Below are 26,468 nucleotides of genomic sequence, written 5' to 3' on the forward strand. Positions count from 1 at the left end.
TCTCAGAGGAAAAGATGTTTTTGCTCTTCTCCCGACTGGTTTCAGCAAGAGTAGCCTGGCTGTTAGTACGTCATATGCTTCGTTGATCTGATTGGTTTATTTGGCCCGTCTATCACCAACATAGGCCAATCAGCTAACCAGTATTTCCGCCCCTTCCCAAAATTACTTCAACGGAAGGTTTCCAGATGGATATGCAGAGTAAATCCAGCAAATCCATCTGGCGGAGTCAGGTTATAACATTGAGCCCTGCTATATTATATTATTTTTCATGTGAATCCCAGATAGTTCATTCTTCTTTGCCTTTTCTATAAAGTGCTTTAAATCAGTCCTTCCTGTCTTTATCCATGCTGGGTCAGATCCTGACATCCTGCACGCAGTTAGCCAAGCCTTCTAGCTACACCAGGTCCTGCAAAAGGACGTTTCGTCTCCAACTCTGTCAATCACCCATAGAACGTATGCACTGTGGCGGGAGGCGGTGAGCAAATACACTTCCTGTCAGCTCTCCTATACCTTCGTATTGCAGAGGAGCTGCTGCGCATGGACAACTTTTAACGAGAGTCAATGGGCGATGATTTTTGCAGCCTAGGGCGGAAATACGTCACCAATCCGACCAAAAATGGAATGATTCTTTACTAGTCATTAAAGATTAAATATTTATCTTGCACATCTAAAAAATATATATCAATATCTTTTATCTTTTATTAAAAAAACAATATATATTTTTTAGAATGTCTTAATCAGGGTCATTAGATGTGTGGGGCAGCACTCCAGCGCCCTCTATTGACCAGCTGCCACTGCTCTAGAGACTGGAAGGGCCTCTGCTTATCAGGTGGAAGGCATATAACACCATCCTGCACACTCATTCTAGGTTCAATAAAAGTGACCCCAGAATCGAGCCTTGTGGAACACCATGTGATTTTTGTTCTCTTTAATTTATAATTAGCAAAACGTCCCATGTCCATTAAATCTAACAATAAAGGATCTGAATCGGGTAACAGTTTCTTCGTTACCTTGGGAGTGAGTCTATTTCCAGCATTTAAGATATAATCAGTTTACTGGATGTTAACAATGTCGGTAAACTTGACTCCTCAATAGTTTTACCAAAGAAAGCTAAATATAGAAGCTGAACTAGGAGATAAATAGGGAACATACTGACTTTGCCGGCAGCTGCTCTCTTTCTTAAAGTGTTAAATATTGTTTTAAATCAACTGCTTGTTTTTTATGCTTTGGGCCAAGGTCTGACTTCAGAGAGAGAATAGCTGCTAAGCGAGGCTCCTGCAGAAAGATTCACATGAAGGAGAATATCTGGAAGGTCATGCTGATAAAAGACGTCTCCAGCCGGTGGCGTAGTCCTCCCTCGTCACTGTGAAGGAATGCAGAAAATGCTTGTGCAACCTGCCTGCTGTTGCAACACTGGCTGGGAGGGAAAGAAGGGAGCAACGCCTGTCCAGGTCCAGAAGGAGATTCTCCTGAGAGCCGCTCTTAAAGCAGATTCTTTAATCAGCTCAGAGCAAACATTTACTCCCCAAACATCACAGCTTCAGTTTCTGTTGTCCTGAAATAAAACGCTTTAACGTGTGTGAAGTTCTGCAGGTCGGACGCGTTTCTGTGAGGCTTTTTCCTGTCTGTAATCAGAACGTTTGGGTTGATGTTTCCTCAGCAACCCGGAGCAGCTGTGTGATGTAGTGAGGCGTAATGTTTGCCATGAGGGGCCATCAGGGGCGAATTTAGGAAATTTGAGGCCCTAGGCAAAGACAGGCAGGGGGCCCTCTGAATAGAGAAGACAAAACATAAAACAGACCCATTATACAGCTAGAGAAATGTTAATAGAGTACCATAAGTACAAAAATAGCCAAAGTGGTCGCTATACTAGGAAAAACTCAGCACCTAGTTAACAAAAAAGTTGCAATTATGTTATATTATTCAATGTTATATCCAAATATTAATTACTGTAATGTTGCTTGGGCTAGCACCAACCCAACTAAACTTGAATCTGTTTTTCGACTTCAGAAGCTATAAGACTAATATTTTGTGTAAATCGTAGACGTCCCTCCCAACCACTGTCTGCTCAGGCAAGTATTCTTAGTGTTTATCAAGTGAATCAACTTCAAATAGCTTTATTCCTCTATAACTCTGTAAAAAAGTTACTTCCGCAGCACTTTTGTAATATTTTTACTTTTAATAATGAATTTCACCAGTATCCAACTCGTAGTAGTTATCTTATCAGGCCTCCTTACTTCCCACATCACTGACAGATCTTTCTAAAGAACAAAATTGAGTAATGAGTAAAATTGCTGCTACTAAGTTGTCTGAATTTTCCATATGGATTTGTGGTCTAAGTGATATTTTAAATTGTTTTATATAAAGAAATTTTGTTTTTGAAATGTCTGAAATGGTGAAATATATTTTTTTTTTATGTAGACTGTCACTCATTAAGCACCTTGAGGGGTTTTCGGCAGTTGTCCATCACATTTTCTTTTTTTAGTGAAACATTATTCTGTTTTTATGTTTTTTGTTGTGAAAAAAAATAATGATAATAAAAAAAAAAAATAGAATAGACATCCATTATCTGTTCTAGGTTGTGTCCCTCTCTTCTTGTCCCTTTTCTTCTTGTTTTCCTCTCTATGTTTTGTACTCAGCTGACTTTTCATGCTGTCTCTAAAGGAATGAAAGATTTTTTCCAAGCACTAAGCTCACTTAGCTGATTGCTCCTTCCTGTGTTTCCAAAAAGGCCAAAGTAAATAACCCAGTCCTTCTTTTCACTGTAGACAAGCCATGATCTGCTTATCTGTTCTCCATTTTTCATTTGGATGAAATAATAGCTGCATGAATCATGACAGCAGACAAGATAGAGGAGAGCAGGAGGCGGGGTTACCAATCTACTTGCTCTGGAGAGCAGAGTTCGCTGCTTTTAGATGTTGTCTCCAAAGTCTCCAGTAGCAGAAAAAAATCTCTAGATTTGGCGCTAGGAGCTTTTTAGAAATCAAAGTGCTAGAGGGGTCTGAAAAGTGGCTAAATATAGCGACAAAAGCGCTAAGTTGGCAACACTGCTCTTTGCATGGTTTGTTTTCAAATGGTTTGCTGCTGTCTGTTTGGACCTTTCTGAACATGTGCAGCAAATGGACTGATCCAATATGGTGGACACTGAAGGGGGGGGCTGAGACACATTTAATATTATAAGCGTTCTGATGGCGTTTTAAGAAACTGTTTCTTATCAAAAACATCATTAAAGTGAACAAATAACGAATAGTTGTATTAACCATACATGTAAACAGCTTTTAGGCAACCACCTAGTATTGCCTAATGGAAAATCCCCCCCGGCTGTTACTAGGAGGAGTGTGTTAGAGTGATTAATAGTGTTACTGATGGATGTTGTAGTTTCTCTAATAATGCCTCATCACCAAACATTTCATGTGCCAAACCCTGCAAAGGATTATCTTTGTTTTTTTCCAGTAAAATTTATTTAGGAGATGCCAAAACATGATGTTTTCAAAAGCCTTCAAATTTTCTTCTAAGGAAAATAATCCATATCAAATGAAAAGGTTTTTTTTTAAAAAGTAATCCTAAAAAATGGTGCATTAGGGTCAGAGGCAGTGAGCTGGATAGAGCTGCTCTTCTTATTAATGTGTTTTATCCTGCTCCAGATAGCTCCTATTGATTTTCCTGCTTCATCCTGTAAATCCTGAAGGTTTCCAGATACTTTTGACGCAGCTCGACTTTAAAAGGATGTTTTAGATTTTCTAAAGGGTCTGATTTCTCTGACTGCTCCTCAAAGCAGTGGGTGGAAACGTGTTCCTCTCGCTCCAAAACTGAACCGTTTCCGTTCCAGCTACGGCTGCAGTGATGGCGTTCTGGGACTTTCCCATTGGAGCGCAGCTCGGTGGTGAGCTTCACAGCTGGAGAACATCTGCAGCATCAGCCTGGATGTGTCGGCAGTTGGTTTCTTGTTTCTGTTGTATGTGGGGATGATAAACCAGTTAAAACCAGTTAAACTGTTCAGCCGAGGACAATGGTTGAATATGATTGAATATTTCATAACTCCTCTGATATTTCATACACTTGGCTGCAGTTTCTAACTGAAAATGTTCCTCTGGTCCTAATTCTGTCCAGACTTGGTTCAGCCCAGGTCAGATCTGAAGTAAAGGAGGTCATGGCTTATTTCCCGTTATGGACCTGATCTCTATAGCTCTGCAGTAATATTACTGACCAGTTAGATCTGCTTCATCCCCCACTTTGATAAGCTGGAAACATTTATAAAGCTGGAAAATCTGAAAATCAAACTAGTTCTCTTTTATTTTAGATTGTTTTATCCATAGATCAGTGAAGCCCGTCAGCCTGATTTAACAGGACCTAACTAACAGTGGGTCTGCTGTATGTATGCAGTGTGTAAACATTAACATATTTACGCTGTTGCCTTCCTTTTGGCAGGTTTTAGGCTTCAGGATAAACTAAAATCAAACCACAAAACAGCAGAAACTCGACTTCACGGGTTCTCACTCATCACAGTTTCAACAGAGGAGTGGTTCGGTCCACACAGCAGCTATAATACAGATCCTACTCAGCACTGCGGACATTATCAGCATGTAGCATTACTTCATTACAGAAATCCGTCACACTGAACATGCATGCAGTGAGAGTGGAGAGGAAAAAGCCCCTTTTAACAGGAAGAAAGCTCCACCAGAACCAGGCTCAGTGTGATCAGCCTTCTGCTGAGGCTGACTGGATTTCGAGGAGACAGAAGCAGACGGAAAATAACAGAACCACTGATCTGTAAATTTGTTCTATGTTGGAAAAGGTAATGGTAAACTAGCTCCATAAGTGGCTCAGTCTAGGAAAGAAACAGTTTAGCAAATGAGCTAATAGTCGGTTTTCAAAGTGATCAAAGAGAGAACATGCAGTTAATCACTGTAAAAGCTGAATTCATTGAGATGTCTATGAAAGCAACAGGACTAAACACTAAAAAACAAGCCAATCTCCAGCATCTATAAACAAAGGTGTTGATGGCAGCAGCACAGCTGATATTTCTTCCCAGGATGGAGTCACAGCCAAACAGGAACAGACCAGATGGAGCTACTCTGAGAAAATACAGAGAGAGCAGAACATTAGAGATTGAACTAAGAGATTCTGCAGAATGGGAGAATAGAGATAGAATGAAGCAGAATGATGAAAAAGGGGTCCCTATGTCCTCCAGCAGTCTAAGCCTATAGCAGCATAACTATAGAGATAGATCAGGATAACCTGAGCCACTCTAACTATAAGCTTTATCAAAAAGGAAAGTTTTAAGCCTAGCCTTAAAAGTAGACAGGGTGTCTGCCTCACGGACTAAAACTGGTAGTTGGTTCCACAGGAGAGGAGCCTGATAACTAAAAGATCTGCCTCCCATTCTACTTTTAGAAATTCTAGGAACCACTAGTAAACCTGCAGATTGAGAGCGAAGTGCTCTGTTAGGAACAATCAGGTGGAGCTTGGTTATTTAGGGTTTTTTGTATTTCAGAAGGAGGATCTTTAATTCTATTCTGGATTTAACAGGAAGCCGACGAAGAGAATCTAAAATAAATTAGAACCTGTTCAGGTGGAAAACCTGCAGTTATGGCTGGAGCATCCTCATCCTGGGTGTAAGAAGACATAATGTGGAAATAAAAGGAAGTTTTTATCTATCTCTGCAGGGATCGGCTGGTTGTGGTGCCCCAGTGGTAATTCTTAGAAATCAGAGCAGATCAAAGGCAGAGCTGTGACCTTTAGCCTCTTTCTGGGCAGGTCCACACCTCAGCTATGATGGGCGAGTCAAACTAGTTCATATCTGGGTTGGAAGTGCCTGGTGCAGAGGAGGCTGCTGCAGAAATCAAAGCCAGTTTTGCCATCTTGTGGACATGAGGCTGAAACTGCAGCTTAATGACAGACGGCTCTGATAAAACTGCTCAGCTTGTCTTCTGCCGGAACATTTGCTGCTCAACCAGGATTACTAGAGTCTGCTCTGGAGCGGGAGATGTTTGTGGAAGGATTTCTGGCAGCTGGCTGAAGGGCTGCACTTTGAGGGAGGAGAGGAGAGAGCAGAGCAGAAAGAAACAGTTTTCCAGCCGTGGAGGAGAGTTACTGAGCCAGAGATCAGAGTATGAAGGAGGGCTTTAGTTTGGGCTGGAGGGATGCTGCTCACGCTGCTCTTCTTCTTTCGGATCAAAGGTAGGAGAACATACATGGTCTTCAAGCTTAGGTTCTGATAGGGGCGCAGATGTTTGGAGTAAACAAGAGTAGGATGTCTTTATGCATGAGGTGTTAAAGGTGAATAGATTTCAGAAAGTAAAGCTGAAACAGTTTGAATCGGTTCCCGTTTCTCATCAGAGGAATCAATCGGATCAGAGGGGAAGAGGCAGAGAAATGTTCTGTAGAAGTTGGCTGACTGCTGCTGCAGCTGCTGCATCGGTTCTCCTCCATGTTTCCTTTTGCCTGCTGCACAGATGGATCCTTTTGGTCTCAGATGGTGGCAGAAGCAGGGGAGCAGCTGATGGGACGTCTGTTAGCCTCAGAACATGGCGGTAGATACATTAGATGATGAATTCAGCACGCAGTTCCTGCAGAATTCATTCCGCTGTGATGTTCTGGATTAATCCTTAATCTTCTGAGCTGATGGAGGGTCACAGGAGAGGCCAGCTATGCAGCCACTGGCTGAACGTTCTGATCTCCGACTGCCTCTGAAGCCCTCACAGCTCCTTCCTTTGAACATGAGTGAATGAGGACTTTGTTCTCTGAGGAGTTCTGTGGAACTGAAAGGGACGATCTAACACCAGCTCTGTTGTTTTCAGCTGCTTTAGCTGCTTTAGCGACCACCAGGATAACCAGCAGCTTCTTCAATGTAATGCTCCTTTTTTTGCTTTGCATCATGGAGGTCGTTCCCTAAGAGCTGCGTAAACCTGCCTCAGATCTGCATCATTTTAGCTTTTAGCTCAAACAGAAACGTTCATGATTAGTTTTCTGCCAACTTTGTGATGCTGCATGACTGAATGAGTGAATCAGTTTTTCTAAAACAGCAAAAAGTATGAACAATCTAAAGCAGGGAAAATGTGTCCTGGAACGAACCATCTAAACGGTTTTAAAGATGGAAGCAAAAGGGCCAGAATGGATCTCATAGAATTAGGGATGAGCGGTTTATGAAAACCGTCCGAACCGTTCGGTTCAACTGTCTCGGTTCGATTCGCGTGTGTTGCGTTCGGTTCATGCGCTGCTCCTTTTTCTCATAGGCGAAGCGATTACACTCACGAGCAGAAGGTGGCGGTACTGCGACCAAAGCCAACCACCAGTAGTAAACAAGAAAAAGAAGAAGCGAAGCAGCGTAGCCGGGTGTAGCAGAAAAAAATCCGTTGTTGTGGAGAATTGTGTGGGTATGGCGAGTGGGAAAGAACAGGAGTTGGAAGACGCGCCAGCAGCACTTTATAGGTCTGCTGTATGGGACCACTTTGCATTTAGAGTGACCTACGATGACGGCGGAAAGAAAGTTGGGGATAAAAGTGCAACAGTGTGCAAGCATTGCGCAACACGTTTTGTTTATGCTAACAGCAACATGACCAACATGTCAGGCTAACCCCGAAATCCCTCATACTCCGTCAGCGCTCCGCCCCGCTGCGCTCCAGACCGGCTGCTCAAAGCAAAGCCTACAGCCTCCACTGTGGCTCCCGTTCGCTCCGCTCTGAGTTCCTTGGAGATCGTAGAGAGCATGCGCCAGATGATTAAATTCAAAGCAGCAAAACATGCGGAAATGATCCAGGGTTTCCGCGGATCATTAAAAATAATTACAATTCATACATTTTTTTTTTTTTTTCATTAATTTCATTTTTTTTTTAAATGTCATTAATTTTTATAATTTTAATAAATTTTTTTATTTTTCGGTGTAACAATAAACATAAGCGAACCGAAAACCGTGACCACGAAACCGTGAACCAAACCGAACCGTGGATTTTGTGAACCGTTCCACCCCTACAGAGGATCTATAGTAGTAAAGGGAAGTGGGTCGAGACGGATAGTTAGGAAAATATTGAATCAACAAGAGCCTGTAAAATGTGGTGAACATTGGAGTTCAGATAACAAAGACATAATTTGGTTGAACTGTGTTAAGGTTTGGACTTTGACTAGGCCCTTCTATCACTGACCTAAACGACTCCATGTTTGAGGGAGGGAGGAAGATGATGGATGGATGGATGGATGGATGGATGGATGGATGGATGGATGGATGGATGGATGGAGGATCATAAATCTGTTAGGCAATGGAAGAAGAAGGATTTTGGAGCTAACAATATTTCTCGATTTTTCCCCCCCCGTTTTATTCAGTTTTATCCTGATCTGGGAAATCTTTCAATCGAACTTCATATTTTCCAGCTGATGTAAGAATTCTGCTCTCTGGAGTTCAGTCAGTTTTGTCCAAGTGAGGCTCAACTTAGATGTTTATCTGGAGAAAGAAAATTTAGTCAGATTGCCTTTTTTTTCAAAGTCATAAATTAGATAGATATACGCTGAACTCCTGTTTGGAACCTGAGGAGTTTAGCAAGAATCAGTCCTTCTGAAGAACAACATGAGATCCTGACACCCTGAGGCAGGAGCTTTCTTCTTCTCTCTGTGTTTGAGGGGAAAGGGCGGGTTGTGTTGGCAGTAACTTGTGACTGTTAGTTTTCCTGGAAGTGAGGGGAACAATGTCTGGAAGTGAGTCCAGCCCTGTCCTGATGGACTGGGCTCCCTTCTCAGCCTGCGCTCCGGCAGCAGCACACTGGATGCCCGTCTTCCCACCATCCATAGAGAGAATGGCAGGACTCTGCGTGCTGGCCATTACGTCCGGAGGTGCGGTATTTTAGCCTCTCTCCTCCTTCTCACTCTGGAAGAAAAATGGGGCGTTGAAGCAGCTGTGTCCTCCTGAGGCTTGTGCTGTAATAGGTCGGTGATTTGAAGGAGCAATAGTCAAGTGCAAGCGTTTTGTCGCAGCAGCAGGAGAGCTCCTGGCCTGTTTCTCCTCCAGGCTGGGAGAGGAGAACCAGGAAGTGTTTTCTAAATGAAGAGCAGGAGCATCTGCTCCAGCCAGAGGAGATTCATGCAGGTGATTCTATCTGTTAAACAGCAGATCATCTGATTAAACCTGAAGGAAGGAGCAGAATCAGCAACGTCTCTGCTGTGTTTGTGTTAATAAGCTGCAAGCAGGTTCCTAATGAGGAGGGGATGTTTACAGCGTCTGCAGGTTCAGCTGAAGAGGAAAGAACTCATTAGTTCCTGAAATGATAGAAACGCCTAACAGAAGGAAAGTAGGGCTATTATTATCCTTACATACAGACACACGAAGATTTTTCTTACCAGATTCTGTTTTAAAATGTAATATTTAAGAAAAAATGCTTTTCTAGCCTTCCTGCCATAACAACAAACTGTCTAGCATGTAAAGTTGACCTAGTTAGCTACTAAATCAGTGGTTTCTAAGTATTCCAAGGAACTAGGGATGCACTATATTGGGATTTTGGCCGATATCCGATATGCCGATATTTTAAAACTCATGTAGCCGATAACCGATATCGATACTGATGTTAAAGCTGGACAAAAATAAGTAGTCATTGAAAATAGCAGTTTTGTTATCCATTTCTGACACTTTGAAAAATAATATACTCAAATATATTTCTAAAAACGCGGTATCGATCTATTTTACTTTTAAAATCTCGTGAAATTTCATCGTTCTGTTACAAACTCTCGTGATATTTTGCAAATTCTTGTGAGATTTTGTTAGTAAAATAGATCGATACCGCATCAATATATCAACATATAAAAGTATGGCAAATTTCGTGAATTTTCGGGGGATTTCGTAGCATAACGATGACATATAGCAATATTTCATTAGTAAAAGAGATTGATATGGTGTTTTTAAATGGCAATATATCAGCATATGAAGATATTGGGATATTTTAATGTATCAATATTTTTTCCCTCGTCTTTAGAAGTTTTTAAGTCTGTAAAAAAGAAGTTTTTGAAGAAGAAGAAGAAGTAGTATTTTTTTTTTTTTTTAGACTTTAGAAACTCAGAAGCTGATCAAATATCGGGTTAAATATCGGTGGGGTGGCCGATGTCCGATATTCAGTTTTAAGGCCGATACCGATAGGGGGCCGTGCATCCCTACAAGGAACTGTAGAATTAGATCTCCTAGATATGTGAGCAGAATGTGAAAATCCAGCCTGTTCTATGATAGACCAGAGTAGGAGAAGCTCAAAGCGGTAAAATTCAGCCATCCTGCTGTTATTGTTCTCACAGCCGTGGTCTCCTGCAGCTTAAATGAGCAGCAGACGTCTGCGGTGACCTGCTTCGCTCCACCCACAGGTTCAACAGGAACATGTGAAGCATATCAGCTCAGCCATATTCAATTCAGAGATCTTCCATGTTTTCTGAATGTAATGAGACTTAATGATGAGAGTTAATGAACAGATTTGTTCCCAGTGTTTGCGCTGCAAAGCATTAATATGCAAAGATCCGAGTCTGAGCTGCATCTTGTTCATCAGTGAAGTCTCCTCTCTACCTTTTAATTAACTTCTCTGTAGAATCACCTGTTTAACACAGAACCAGGTGCTGATCTGATCCCATAACAGCGGCGTTAGAATCCAGCAGATCACCAGTCATCCTGCTCTAACAGAAGATCAGAGGTTAAAGTTCAAGCAGTATCATTAACCCTTTATAGGGCACTCAGTGAAATACTTTGAAAATCAAAATTTCAAGCCAATAGATATAATCCAGGTCAAGACCTTATTACCTTTTTAACATTAAAAAATATGGATATTATGTCAATGTAATATTAAGAAACGCCAACTTTTCCAAATATATTAAGAAAATAACACAACTGCTTCTATAAGAAATTTCTGTAAAACACTCTGAGAGTGAAAGAAACACATTTTTTAGGTGCAACTTTAGAGACATTAAAGGGGAACACTGTTTTTTTTACATTGGGCCCTTGATTTTACGTTATTCCATCATGTTCTACTCACCCATGTGAGTTTTGTGTCATTTGGAGCCGTTCTGAAAATATTCCGTTAGGTTATATCCAAGTAACGTCTTCCTATGGGCAACGACTTGAAAGCACAAACTAAACTGTTCATCATTTATTCTTTATGGTACGCCAGCATTCATTAGCCTTGTGAGACCATCCTGATCTCGCTAGCTTTCAAGGTTTCACTCGCTAATCAGTCTGGAGACTCTCCGTTAAAGAAAATTTGGAGCCGTTCACCAAACGAACATCCAATCAGCGTTGGCTTTGAGGCGGGTTGAGGTGTGACGCAACGAGAAGCGCGACAGTTCAGTCTAAAGAACTTGGCGGCTTCAGCCGATGAAACGTTAGCGTGGCTATCGGGCAAGTTTTATCGGAATTACAGAGTATTTCTTCACTGAAAGAAGAGCAAAACACTGCTCTGGAGGCTTTTCTCAGAGGAAAAGATGTTTTTACTCTTCTCCCGACTGGTTTCAGCAAGAGTAGCCTGGCTTGTGGTTGTGTTTTCGTCGTCAGTCTGTTAGTAAATCATATGCTTCGTTGATCTGATCGGTTTATTTGGCCCATCTATCACCAACATAGGCCAATCAGCTAACCAGTATTTTCGCCCCTTCCCAAAATTACTGCAACTGAAGGTTTCCAGATGGATATGCGGAGCAAATCCATCTGGCGGAGTCAGATTAAGCATTCATAACATGTAGGCCAATCACTGTCCTCCAGACATCCGCGGTTATATTTTTTATATTTATATTTTTTTAAACAAAGCGTGTGTATGACGTGCGAACCCGAACATCAGAGATGTGCAAAATGACAGCAGCATGTTTATTAACTGATTAAGGTAGAAGCTGTGCAAAATCAGCATGAATGGAACAACTGATTGAGGTTACTGGGAACAGTGGTGGTTCTAGGGTCTTCCAGCTGCTGGGAGGAAGGATCTGTGATAACGCTCCCTGGTGCATTTAGGGTGCAGCAGTCTGTCACTGAAGGAGCTCTCCAGTTCAGCACCAGCTTAATGCATGGGGGGGGGACGCTATCCAACAGAGATGATCATTTAGTTGGGATCCTTTTGTGTCCAGAGGGCATCCAATCACAGAGCTGGCCTTCCTGATCAGCTGATCCAGCCGCTTCCTCTCAGCTACAGATAAGCCACTGCTCCAACAGACAGCTCTATAGAGGATGGCAGGTGCCACAAGAGGGTCATAGAAGGTCCAGTTTGTTATTCAGATGAACACCTCGGTACTTAGAAGAGTCCACCATCTCAATGTCCGTTCCCTGGAGGTTCACCAGTGTCAGTGAGGTGGATCTGCTTCTGCGAAAGTCCACCACTAGCTCCTTGGTTTTCTCTGCATTAATCAGGAGGTGGTTCTGCTTGTTCTTCTGTGGAGAATTGTGGTTTCATTTACCAAATAAACTTGTATTACTTTGTTTATAGATTTGTAAACTTAGTTTATTTTTGAGAAAGTGAAGTACCAACGTGAGCTAGTTAATTTTATCATGAACTAGCACAACAATGTATTTTTTCAATTCTAGTGTCTGCAGCTACAGACTGCCGGTTCACTAGGATGAGATTTAATCTGCCTTTTAAATAGTTTGATGTTTTGCCTAAAACATATTACAGTTTCACACTCAGAAGAGACGGAGGAGAATATTTTTGGCTCAAAGATGCTGATCAGAATATCAGCCGTCTACCTGGGGGGATGCAAATCTGCCTCCACGTCCGTTTCATCGAACATCGTGGGCTTTGAAGGCAGCGTCATCCTGACAGCTAACTAATAATAGCTGGTCCAGTTTATGGTGTGGCTACCATGGCAACAGAGGGAGAGAACAGAGATTGGAGGAATGCCCATCACTGGAGCAGCCAAACTCTCCAGGAAACCAGTAAAGCGTGATAGAGGCACTGGGAGAGCAGCTGAGGGATCGTTGCTGGGGGTCAGGATGAGGCGGCACCAGGTCAGCCAATCAGGTTGCTCACATTCTGCCTGCAGCAGGTTCCTCTGAAGGGAACTCTGCACCGTCACACTTTAGGTTCCCACTGCAGGACCTCAGCAATAAGCAGAGAGATGTTCAGTCGGCCAGCTGAGCAGCAGTGCTCAGCACCAAGCTGCCTTTTAACCACAGCGGTAGGACGATAAAGATGCTATGCTAACCCTTATGAAAGGATTTCAGTTCCTCCTTCTCCCAATCTTCACATAAAGCCTGTTTCTATGTTTTTCACATTTATAGGTGGATAATTGAAATGTTGAGGTACGAATGTCTTTCTTTTTTTTTTTTTAAGATCTTGAAGGATTCATTTTTAATTATTTCTATCACTGAAATTGGATTTTTCCATGTGTGCATGCCAGCATACAGCCCTGGATGGCCCCGGGACAAAATATTAAGATATGGACCCCCACCCATCCATTCGTACTTTCTTTACACATATATAATCTTGATTGATCAATCTTGAATGATGTCAAGCCTAGAATTTAACATTTTCTTCTGGTAGCATGAAAAATATTTATTCAATAGTTAATTAAATAAATGAACAAGCTATTTAATATTCATTTATTTAGGATCAACAAAGACATTAAAAATGTGGCGGTTCTGGCTTTCCATACATGCTCTAGTTCCTTTAGATCCCATTTATAGACTTCTGCTTGAGTGACGTGCTGAGATTTCAGGATAAAATGTTAGGATCAAATCTGTTCCTAAGCATTTGAGGCCGTAGAGCAGGACTGTCTATTTATTCACCTCCACTGCAGCTTTGATGCGGCCGGTGGAGGCGCCTGGAACTCACATCATCAATTTCAAAACATTGCAGCGCTTAACAATACCTCACTGTTTGGTCTTAATTAGCAAACATGGGACAGATGCTAACAGTTTTTTGCACCAGCAGAGAGCTAGCAAGATATGACCGCTAACAAGCTATGACAGGTGTTCTGTCAGATGAGCACATTAAGTCAGACCAACATGCGCACAGTCAAAACCCATTTATCCCTTTAGTTTATCGCTTCAGTTTTGTACGAAAAATAGATTTTAAACTACCTCAATGGATGTGTTTCCTTTTAGTCATGTACAAAACAACAATTTAACACACACTTTTTGGTGTTTTTTGAAGCGTATGACGATCTGACCTTAAATAGTTATTTTTTACATGACTAAAGGGATACATGCCTGTTAAGGTAGTTTAAAGTCTACTTTCGTACAAAACTAAAGGGATAAATGCAAATCTATGCCCATGCGTATTGACTATGGGTATGCTGGTCTGACAGAACACTGGCTTTGTCATGATTTTATCAAGAGCTCTGACCCACATGCAGATAAACCAATCCAGAGAGACAAGGGGAAAAGTTTAACAGGTTTATTGAGAAGTTTTGTGGAGATTCCAGTGTTGCTCTGAACACTGCTCAACCGGAACTGAAAGGTGAGGGGAAGACACTGCGGTTAGTTCAGGTTCAGTGGGAGAATTGAATCTCGAACTTGAAGAGGAGGAAAGGTTGGCTGACTCACGTTTCCAGAGATTAGGTTGACTCTTAGACTCCAGTAGGTGAGGAATGTGTTCCGGTGTTTGTCTCATACGGTTGAGGGCGGACAGGGTTTACCCAGAATGCGGTTGCTTGTAGGTGAATGGAGAAGACTGACTGCCACTCAGATTTCCTGCGGTACTTGAACGGACTGTGGTGCAGATGAATCCCTTGCTCAGTGTGAAGCTCAAACGATCTCTTGAGGAAAAGTTGATTCAAACCTCCAGTTTAAATCCTCAACTCAGCTTGAAGCTCAGATGATCCTTCCAGGGGGAGAAGGTCCGAAACATCCAGTTTGCAGGACTTCTTACCGAGAGGCAAAAACAAAAATAACAACGTTAAGACTCAGTTTGACTCAGCAAAACTTAGCTTGGCTAGAGTACCCAAAACTGGCAAACACTCTGGCGTCGAGGTAGTGGCAGTCAGCAGCTTAAGAGCACTCCATTAACGAGGTAACCCCTTGCAGGTGTGTGAGGAGGGGAATCAGAACCAGGCGCCGCCTGGTGGAGGAAGGAAGACGAACACACAAAAACACAGATAACACAGACTGGAGTCCTAACAGGCTTGATAAACTTTAAAGATGCTGCATTTGGGACTTGGAGGTGAGGATCTTCCCAGTACTGCAGTGGATCAATGGAAGAAATAAATAAATTAATTAAATAACTGTATTTGTTTGCAAACAAAAAAAATAATAGTTAAAAAAAACGCTCTTGTCCATAGATGGAGGTGGCTGGTCCCCCCCCCCAACCCCTGTCTCTGTGTATCAAAGCCATTTTCTTGTAAGAGAACAGATAGGTCTGTGTCAGGCGTGATTGTTCTTAGGAGTCAACGAAGTAAGGATGTAGGGAGGAATGAAGCTGTATGACAGGCTGTGTGCACTTGTATAGAAACCAGAGTGAGGACCAATTTCACCATCACAATGAGGACCAGTTGTTGTAAACAGGGGCGGATCTAGAAAAATATTTATGGGGTGACAAGAGGGGGGCAGGAATTTTTTAGGGGTGGCAACATATGGCATTTGTTTACACTGAATTTAATCACAGTTATCACAGTTTGGTGAGAATAGTATGTACAGTACTAGTGTTTCATGTGAAACAGTTCATATTAATAATACATCGTACAATGTGATCTCACTTAATAGGAGATAGACGAATGATAACACTACTTCTAGAGGGGCCTTATGACAGGAAAGGTATTAAGGTAAGACGCAGGTGCTGAGTCGCAGATGTGTGAGATTGACTGTCAGAGAGGCAGCTTTGCAGCATTTGCACAAGAAGAAACTATAGAAAGAAAAAGTTACCCATCAGAGATCTATGGACTGAGCTGTACTAAAGTGAGCAGAACTACACAGTAGAAATAAATGGGTCAAGGCACCCGTACAAGGTACTGGACATCTATGTAATGTTTACTCTGAACACACATTTACCCCATTTGTTCCTCAGTAACTTGACATACAGCAGTTAAGGCAACATGAAAGGGACATTTCATGCATGTAAATATGCTGTAGATAGAGCTGGATATGGAGGACCAACTCTGCCATATTTAAAAATAAATACAGAAATAAATAAATGCTCAATAAATAAATAAGCATACAATTAATTGCCACCAAAAATACAAACAACAAATAAATGTAATTAGAAATTATATTATATTGGCAGGCAGAAATGTAAAAAGGGCAGGCGGAAATAAATAGCGGCCAAGAAATAACTAGGGTAAAAAAATACAAAGGAAGAATAAAACAGACAAAAATATGATAACATGCACATAAATAAACACTTAAAAATATAAGTAATTAAAAAATGAAGTTGAAGATAGTAAATGACAAAAAAATAAATAAGGTAAATATTAAAAAGGCAAAGAAATAAAGAAGCCAATTAAAAGAGTTATATACCTTTATGACTAGCTGTATAATTTAATTTCTACTTACATTTATTTGTTGTTTGTATTTTTGGTGGCAATTAATTGTATGCTTATTTATTTATTGAGCATTTATTTATTTCTGTATTTTTAAATATGGCAGAGTTGGTCCTCCATACTGCTGTATCAACAAATCAACAAAAAGGCGGGTTCTGTATGTTACATCAAATCTCCACAAATCTGAAAAAGAAGCAACATAAAAATACATTTTGCTTGTGAGTAGGTTCATACAGGTCATTTCTGGATAATTTCATATTATATATTCAAAAAAAGAAACAACAACACTGCTTCATATTAAGCAGGATTCACACCAGTATCACATTTTTAACTTTTAACACTTTTGGTTTTATTAAAAGGAAATATCAGATTTTCTCAGGTGCCAAAACAAAATGTAACGGCTCTGTAAAGGCTCACCAGAGAGCATAACATAAAGTTAACATGACTATAACAGCTGAATGCAGTGATTTCCATGTTGCTCAGCAAAACGCTTCACAACTTTATTTAGATCCAATGCCTTTGTGCGTTTTGATTTGAGTTTAACCAAACTTGATCGTCTCTTTTCTGTCATAGTTGACCGTAAATATGTCTTTATGAGGCTGAGACGTCAGGCCTAACTAACATCATAGATAGAGAAATAACGTTCTGCAACCTGATTTTTTATCATCTCAAAATCAGCATTGCAGCTATGCTAGCAACATTGTGCTTTCATTATCATTTAATTTCTCAATAGACAGTTTTTACCTGTTTCATCCCGTGTCTCCTCTCCCCATCACCCCTGGCTCCCTCGCTTTGCCCCAATCGGTTTTCAAAACAATCAGTCTCAGTCGCTCTCGCGTCATCTCGTGCTGCATTCACTGCAGTCCGACATTGGAAATTAGCGGTCGTAATTCTCAAATGATCCATAATTTATAAGCCTCACCACCCCTACCGCCAACTGGGGTGGCAGCAGGGGTGGCAAGGCTGTCATTTAGGGTGGCATTTGCCACCCTATGCCACCCCAGTAGATCCGCCTATGGTTGTAAAGGGAGGACATTTTGCTGGTCCTCACAAAATATTTTGTTAATAGTTAGATGTCAGTAGGGTTAGGGTGAGGTATGCATTGGTTATGGTTCAATTTAATGTTAGGTGTAGGATTAGAGCATAGAAACGGTTATCAATGGAAGTCAACACATGATCCTCACTACATGAAGTAGAGATTTTTATAGATTGTCGGGCCATTTTCTGTTGTGGGGACCAAATGCTCCTAGTGGGGCCCAGTGCCTGGACCCCTGAGGGGAATCGCTGTGTTAGGGTCAGGGGTCACCTTTAGGACTGAGCTGGGAGCTGTGTTTAGGGTTAGGGATGAGATGGGTTAGAAATGAATGGAAGTCAATTGAAAGTCAGCATAAGGATAGCGTGAGTGAGTGAGTGAGTGAGTGAGTGAGTGAGTGAGTGAGTGAGTGAGTGAGTGAGTGAGTGAGTGAGTGAGTGAGTGAGTGAGTGAGTGAGTGAGTGAGTGAGTGCGTCCGTCCGTCCGTCCGTCCGTCCGTCCGTCCGTGTCCTGCAGAGAAACCGTCTGCTCGTCTTAGTCCTCACCTGAACCTGAAATGTTACCCAGATTAAGAGCCTCTGTACCTTCGGCTTGTACCTTTTAGTCCATCAGCCTCTCATTGTCCCACTCCTCTCTCTCCCCCCACTCCCCCATCACCACCACACGGCAATCTAGCTCCTGCTTATACACGGCTTCCTCTCTTTTTCTAGAGTCAATCTACCGCCGCGGCGCCAGAAGATGGAGGAAGCTCTACCGAGTGAACGGACACCATTTCCAGGCCAAGCACTTTAACAGGGTGAGTGTCATGGAGTCCTTGGAGGGAAGGCCTGAAAAAACTGGAGCGGCCATGACACCTGAATCACTGATTGTTTTTTAAGGTTTAACCTTGATGTTTGATCAGATTATTGGCTTTGTTCTTTTAATAATCTAGATTGAAACAATAATCTTTGACCTCATCCGACTGTATTTTGGCTCACAATACAACTTATTTTTTTAACACAGAAAGGCAGAAAGAAAATCAGAAGTAAATTAACTAAAATAAAAACATATTTTATATGAAATTTTACCATCCTGGGAACGAAATGTGTAAATGTAGCATTTAGTGTTTACACAAAGAGCAGCTTGTGGCTTGGTTGAACTGGGCTGATGGTGAGCAGGGAGGTTTATTGTGGGTTTTTATCTAGTTTATGTGTCTGAGGAGGTCAGATGAGATGTGACCAGAGGGGGGATTGCTTCATAGCTTTGGTAAAGAAACAGCTTCTTAGTCTATTTATCCTGAACAAAATTCACTTCAATTCAGTTTATTTCTATAGCACCAATTCACAACACGTGTCATCTCTAAGCACTTTCCAGTTCACCAGATCATCCAGTCCGATTGGTTCAAAGTTTTCTTTCTAAGGAAAACCAGTTGATTGCGTCGACTCATTGACTCTTCAGCAATCCCTCACACCCAGCATGCTTGTAGCAACAGTGAAAAGGAAAACTTCCTTTTATTAACATAAAGTTGCTGCACAGTTTTTTTCAGTCCAGGAGAGGATCAGAAATTTTATGCTGCCCACATGATCCACTGCTTTAACATTAGTTGTTAATTTTTTTCTAAATTCTAAAAATCCTGATTAATGATTCATAATTTTAGTAAAAATTATTGAGAATAAATGCATATTTAAGAAAAACTAACAAATGTTAATCATTGGGCTATTGGTATTTTTTAGTTTATAATTAATAATTTGGATTTACAGTAAACAATCATGAACTTTACCAAGATCATCTTTTTTTTTTTCTCTTTGTTGCTCTTTGGGGTTTGTTCAACCAGATGTAAAATTTATAATTATTAAATTTATAGCAAAGCTAGAAGCTAATAATAATTTAAAATTTCAAATTGCAATGAAGGTCCTTGCATTATGGAAACATTACCTCATAGTCATTTCCCTTTATGCAGTACTCGAGTTGAGTGGGTGAGTGGGATGAAGGAGCATGGCATCCCCCTTCTTAAATAAAAATTAAAAAAGATCCCCCTTCTAAAATGATCATCCCTTGTGACATTTCATTACTAAATGTGTAAAATTTCTACTATATGTTCACAGTAATGGCAATAATTCGCCCCCCTGTAGGGGCAGTAATAGCCATGCTAACTATGTAGGGGCAGAGATAGCCATGCTAACTATGTAGGGGCAGTGATAGCCATGCTAACTATGTAGGGGCAGTGCTAGCCATGCTAACTATGTAGGGGCAGTGATAGCCATGCTAACTATGTAGGGGCAGTGATAGCCATGCTAAGTATGTAGGGGCAGTGCTAGCCATGCTAACTATGTAGGGGCAGTGCTAGCCATGCTAACTATGTAGGGGCAGTGCTAGCCATGCTAACTATGTAGGGGCAGTGAGAGCCATGCTAACTATGTAAGGGCAGTCATAGCCATGCTAACTATGTAGGGGCAGTGATAGCCATGCTAACTATGTAGGGGCAGTGATAGCCATGCTAACTATGTAGGGGCAGTGCTAGCCATGCTAACTATGTAGGGGCAGTGATAGCCATGCTAACTATGTAGGGGCAGTGCTAGCCATGCTAACTATGTAGGGGCAGTGAGAGCCATGCTAACTATGTAAGGGCAGTCATAGCCATGCTAACTATGTAGGGGCAGTGATAGCCATGCTAACTATGTAAGGGCAGTCATAGCCATGCTAACTATGTAGGGGCAGTGATAGCCATGCTAACTATGTAGGGGCAGTGATAGCCATGCTAACTATGTAGGGGCAGTGATAGCCATACTAACTATGTAGGGGCAGTGCTAGCCATGATAACTATGTAGGGGCGGTGATAGCCATGCTAACTATGTAGGGGCAGTGATAGCCATACTAACTATGTAGGGGCAGTGATAGCCATGCTCATTAGGGGCAGTGATAGCCATGCTCATTATGTAGGGGCAGTGATAGCCATACTAACTATGTAGGGGCAGTGATAGCCATACTAACTCTGTAGGGGCAGTGCTAGCCATGATAACTATGTAGGGGCGGTGATAGCCATGCTAACTATGTAGGGGCAGTGATAGCCATGCTCACTAGGGGCAGTGATAGCCATGCTCATTATGTAGGGGCAGTGATAGCCATACTAACTCTGTAGGGGCAGTGCTAGCCATGCTAACTATGTAGGGGCAGTGATAGCCATACTAACTATGTAGGGGCAGTGATAGCCATGCTCACTAGGGGCAGTGATAGCCATACTAACTCTGTAGGGGCAGTGCTAGCCATGCTAACTATGTAGGGGCAGTGATAGCCATACTAACTATGTAGGGGCAGTGATAGCCATGCTCACTAGGGGCAGTGATAGCCATGCTCATTATGTAGGGGCAGTGATAGCCATACTAACTCTGTAGGGGCAGTGCTAGCCATGATAACTATGTAGGGGCGGTGATAGCCACGCTAACTATGTAGGGGCAGTGATAGCCATGCTAACTATGTAGGGGTAGTGCTAGCCATGCTAACTATGTAGGGGCAGTGATAGCCATACTAACTATGTAAGGGCAGTCATAGCCATGCTAACTATGTAGGGGCAGTGATAGCCATGCTAACTATGTAGGGGCAGTGATAGCCATACTAACTCTGTAGGGGCAGTGCTAGCCATGCTAACTATGTAGGGGCAGTGAGAGCCATGCTAACTATGTAAGGGCAGTCATAGCCATGCTAACTATGTAGGGGCAGTGATAGCCATGCTAACTATGTAGGGGTAGTGCTAGCCATGCTAACTATGTAGGGGCAGTGAGAGCCATGCTAACTATGTAGGGGCAGTGAGAGCCATGCTAACTATGTAGGGGCAGTGATAGCCATGCTAACTATGTAGGGGCAGTGATAGCCATGCTAACTATGTAGGGGCAGTGAGAGCCATGCTAACTATGTAGGGGCAGTGAGAGCCATGCTAACTATGTAGGGGCAGTGAGAGCCATGCTAACTATGTAAGGGCAGTCATAGCCATGCTAACTATGTAGGGGCAGTGATAGCCATGCTAACTATGTAGGGGCAGTGCTAGCCATTCCAGTCCAGGGACTGACTGCAGTTCTACTGTAAGGTGCCTTGGTCAAAGTCAATAACCGGCGTACCTGACATGTAACAACCAGCCCATGCATATTGCTTTAGGTTAATAGAATATATTAATTAGGCTATGTTTCCTTAAAAAAAAAAAAAATCCAACATTCCTTCTTTTTTTTTTTGCAACTAGACTGCTGTCTTTATGTATTCTGTGTTTTATAAGCAACTATTCTGCTCAACAGCTATCAACATACCTTGAAAATTCACAAAAATCCAACAAAACATCTAATGATTATAAGCCAATAATTAAAGCTTTAGCTCAATTCCAGCATGAATAAAGAGTCGACACCAGCAGCAGGTAAGAGATGAATCACAGCTGTGAGTCGGTTTAAAATAAGCGAGGCGGGGATGAGACATTCCTGCAATAATGATGGTTATATGTCAGTGTTTGAGCAGCTGCCATCATCTGAGAACAAAAGGTTAATCCGTCTTAACAGACTGCTGCAACTTATCTTAACAAATGTTAAAAAGTCCAAGCGAAAACATCAGAGCACAATTCACAAGAAATGTAGAACCAAGAACTTCATCTGGAGTAAACATTAAAAATGCACAGGACTATGTTTAAGAGTTTTCACCTCCCAGATTATGAATACATACTAAAAATGATCAACTCTAAATAAATATGATTTAACATGGCCTCCTCTTCTGTTTATCAGGAACCAACTGGATTCCCATTCTGATCTAATCAAGTGATAGAGCGCTGATGCGTTTTGTCCTTTTGCCAGAAGGAAAACAGGATGAACCACAATCAGCCCAGTTAAAGAAAAAGAAAATAGAATCTGACATTTTCTGATGTGTGCAGGGATTAAAGTATTCCAGAACCAGGCCGGATTTCCGGCTCGTAGCTATTGCCCGTGGGTAAAACAAAATCACTCAAATAAATTGACAAAAAAAAAAAGACAAATGAAATCCCAATGGTAGCAAAGGAAACTAACAGTTTTAGCCAAACAGAAGAAGAAGGGGGTGGGTCTTAGGAGCGGGCACCTCCTCCTCTGGTTTCTTGCTCAAGTCCCCAAATAGATTGTTGTTCAGTGCTGAAGTTCTACACGGAACCTGCGCTCCAGCTGCGAAATTGGTTAGAACGTACTTTAAAACATGTTATGATCTCTTCCTGATGACTTTACACCTTTGATCTGCCCTTTCTGATTTCATTCTTCATGATTCTTCTTCTATAAAAAGTAATAAAATAGCTTTAATAAAGTTGAGCATATTTGTTGTGCTGAGCTGAAACATCTCTGCCTCAGTTATGCAAAAAAAAAGCTACCTTTGAATCTCCTTCACTCCATAACAGGCAGGGGGCCGTCACGGTGCATTCAATGACCGCTAAAAGGATGGATTTGTACACTAGAAGTTTAGAATTAAAGATAAACATGAAGTAAACACCATGTTTGGTTGGCAAGTAGCCCAGATAAATGGGTCAAATCAAAGCTGCACATCTATTCTTTCTATATCTGGTTTGAACAGTAGACTCCTCCTCATGAAGCCATACCGGCATTAGATCAGAAATCCCAGGTAATCCAGTCAGACCTGCAGCTGGGCTGCTGATCTATAATTCATGCTGACCTAGTTGTAGTTATTTTAGCTAATGCCGTCTCTCTGAGATGGGAGCTTTCATCATATCACTGCTTTTACAAAGCAGAGGCCACTCTGGAAAATATGCATTAAGACCTTTCAGACCTTAAGTAGTTCTAACTTGATTTCTCTGAAGGGTGAGGCGAGAGGATCAGGTTCTGCTGCTGCCGGTAGATTAAGTCATCTTATGAGCAGGCTGTCATCTTTAATGTTGTTAAAGGTGTTAGCTGTTGCTGATGTGACACCTCGCTGTGTCACGTTTTATCTTCTTTAGTTCAGCCGTCGGTCTTCCCTCTCAGTCGGCCATGTTTCCTTTATACAGTTTGGTGGGATCTGGGTCAGATGTTCCTGTTTTTCCTTCCACATCTTTGTTTCTTTTTCTTCTTCTTAGTGTGTTCTTATTCCTGCAATTTGTCAGCATTCAGATAATAAAGGAAAAGTCTGCTCATATTCAGAATTCAAACTTTAAATATGAAATTATTACATCCTGTTCAATAAATGATCAGTGTTTTTAATTAAGAGTAATTTTCATTTTAATGTGCTTTGCTGGAGGCATCCATGTTTGTCAAAGAACACTACTGCCACCTACTGGTGTGTGACGTCACGGTGCGGTATCGGCTGTTGATCAAGTCCCAGTGCTGTATCTGCTGTTTGTCACAACGCGCTATTATCCAAGTCATCTTGAAAACATTCTTCTTCTAAATGTTGGCTACATATTACGGGTTTCCTCTGGCCAGAAGTTCAATGGTAAATCTACCTTTTTTCCACGTTTACCCGATGTATTCCAGCATCCAGCTGCCCCATGCACGTGGGCATTGTCAGTTTCACTATAGCTCTGGTGAATTTCAATGGTGAAGTCCTCTGGAAATCTTCAATAATTGTTGTTGATTGCAGATGTGTCTAGTATTTCCCATTGATTTTGCTTGTAAAGCGGGGAGAATGGCGCTAGGCTTACCGCACCGTGACGTCACTGCTGGAAGATGGCAGGAGGGAGGGGTTATGCTGTGTTTACACCAAAAGCTGCAAAGGCAGCAGGAGCAGCTAGTTTACATGCAAAGTCAACGGTTGATGCGCATCAAGTGCAGCAAAACATCCTGCAGTGCGTTTTGAGCAGCAGGGAGTGTTTGAGCATCTGACGCACGGGACGCCCTGCAAACGCAGCTGCTGCTGGAGTTGGAAAAATTGAACTTTTGCTGCTTGACGTGCCACATCAACCAATCAGAGAAGCTGATCTGGGAGCTGGCAGAGAAACAGACACAGCACTGCTGATGATGCAGAGCGCTATGATCACTCCTCTGAAACAGTTTATTAACGTCTAAATTAACTTAAAATGCAGAAATCTGTAAAACATGTTCGCTTTTATTATCCTGCTGCCTGCAGTTTGGATTAGGTACATGAAAAACGCCTTCCAGCCGCCGCTTCAATATGCGAAGAGACGACCAGGCCAGAGGCTGCTGTTGAATGGGATTTCCAATGACAGCGCACCGCCGGTATGTGGGGGTCTGAGCGGCTCCGACTGCGAATAATATTTGAAGGCAGGATCGTAATCTGGATGAACTGACTGCACAGATGAAGTTTTCAGGAGGACTTTCTCTCTTAACAACATATTAAAACTACATTTTACCCACTGATCACAGCAAATATAGCTGCCATTGTTACAGGCAGGATAGGGTTGCTCTGCTCCCGCACATCAGACCCACTTCCCACCGCACAGCTGGAGCAGCAAAGATGCTTGAGCCGCACGTCAGAACTACACTGGTTCAAGCATCAAAAATGAAGCAACATGTGTGTTTTTGCTGCTCTTACTGCTTTTGGTGTTAATGCAGGGTTACTATATTTGGGCAAAAATGGCCGCCCCCAGACTCAGTGATCGCCACGAAAATTATTGTTTATGTTATTTTACTGATTAATGCAAAATTCATGAAATCGCCACAAATGTAGTAGTTTTAGTTGGTTTTAGGTTTCGATAATGATCCATTGATTATTCCTTGATGACCGGACTTTTCCTTTAACAGGATCCTGAACTCCAGGGATGAATCAGTGTTGAGTTGTACGTAATGACAAAGAACCAGTCTTTGGATCCATGGATCTTTAAGCACTTTGTTACCAGCAGCTGGTCACAAACAGACAGTTTGCTTCCACTTTTCAGGTAGATTTCATGTAAAATAACCCGGATGGCTCTGCAACAAGCTGACAGTAAATAAGATTTCAGCCCCAGTGAGGTGATCCATGCTGCTCACATTTCCTTTTTGATTCCTTCTCTTCACTCTGAGATGCGTTTAAAACAGAAACACCCAAAGGTTTGTAAGTCCGCTCTAGTTTAAGTTTGTCATCTTTTCTTTGGGCTTTACCTTTATTGAGCTGTATTAATGAGGTCAGGATGGTCCGTTTCTGATGATGCTAACTGCTTCTGCTAAATCCCAGACTCCTGCTGCTGCTCCGAACCTTCTGACTCCTGCCTCGCAGCAGCAGTGTTCCATGTTAATCAGCTTCAGAGGGAATGAAGGCAGTGTTTTCTTTAGATTATAAAGATCTGTTGCTGGGATCTGAGAGTTTTAAAACACATTTCTTTGTTGTAAGAATAAATGAACCAGTTGATTTGCTGCCAATGATCTTTGAGCTTGTTGTTCCCCAGCCAGCATCCAGCCTCTGCTCTCCTCAGCATAGAAATAAACCAAACATAAGTAGGTCAATGCCCCCCCCATTCCTTCCCTCTGCTTCCTGCTAGACCAAACACCTTCATCTTTCAGCACTTCTTCCTCTTCTCCGTCCCTCTCTGTGTCTCCCTGTTTGCAGCGTTCAGAAAGCACCATGATAGCTTTAAGGTGTTTGCAGAATCAGTCGTCTTCTTACCATAAAGTCCTTCATTTAAAAAAGAAAACAAAAAAAGCTGAAATGGTAGAGAGGGCTCATCTTTCCTAGCCTGTTAATTCAATTCAATTCAGTTTATTTCTAAAGCGCCAATTCACATCACGTGTCATCTCAAGGCACTTTACAGTTCAACCAGATCCTCCAGTCAGATTGATTCAAAGTTTTCTATCTAAGGAAAACCAGCTGATTGCATCGACTCATTGACTCTTCAGCAATCCCTCACGCTAAGCATGCTTGTAGCGACAGTGGAGAGGAAAAACTCCCTTTTAACAGGAAGAACCTCCAGCAGAACCAGGCTCAGTGTGAGCGGCCATCTGCTGAGGCCCACTGGGGTTCAAGGAGACAGAAGCAGACATAGAAAAAGTTTGTAGAGCTGTAGTAGAGTTGGTATCAGAGCAAAATGACCCAAGTTCATTTCAATGCAGCTGGATTCAGGGAGAGCAACAATTTGCTCAACTTCTTAGTTTATCTAAGAGTCCCACTTAAAGGTCACAGAGCTTATCTT

General features: G+C 41.9%; 1 protein-coding gene across 2 annotated transcripts in view; it reads left to right on the forward strand.

Moving 5' to 3' along the window:
- Positions 1–26,468, forward strand: part of prkcz (protein kinase C, zeta) — a 226,405-nt gene that overhangs the window by 94,865 nt on the left and 105,072 nt on the right. The window contains exons 1-2 of one of the 2 annotated variants that reach the window (XM_038269024.1): positions 5,975–6,180; positions 18,151–18,236. In XM_038269024.1, coding sequence (XP_038124952.1) covers positions 6,144–6,180; positions 18,151–18,236 — 123 coding nt within the window. In that variant the 5' untranslated portion in view covers positions 5,975–6,143. Of the gene's footprint in view, positions 1–5,974; positions 6,181–18,150; positions 18,237–26,468 lie in introns of those variants that run through there. The other variant, XM_038269023.1, reaches the window with a different exon arrangement.

The sequence above is a fragment of the Cyprinodon tularosa genome, unplaced genomic scaffold, assembly GCF_016077235.1.
Source record: "Cyprinodon tularosa strain WSP-4 unplaced genomic scaffold, ASM1607723v1 ctg716, whole genome shotgun sequence".
Lineage (NCBI taxonomy): Eukaryota > Metazoa > Chordata > Actinopteri > Cyprinodontiformes > Cyprinodontidae > Cyprinodon > Cyprinodon tularosa.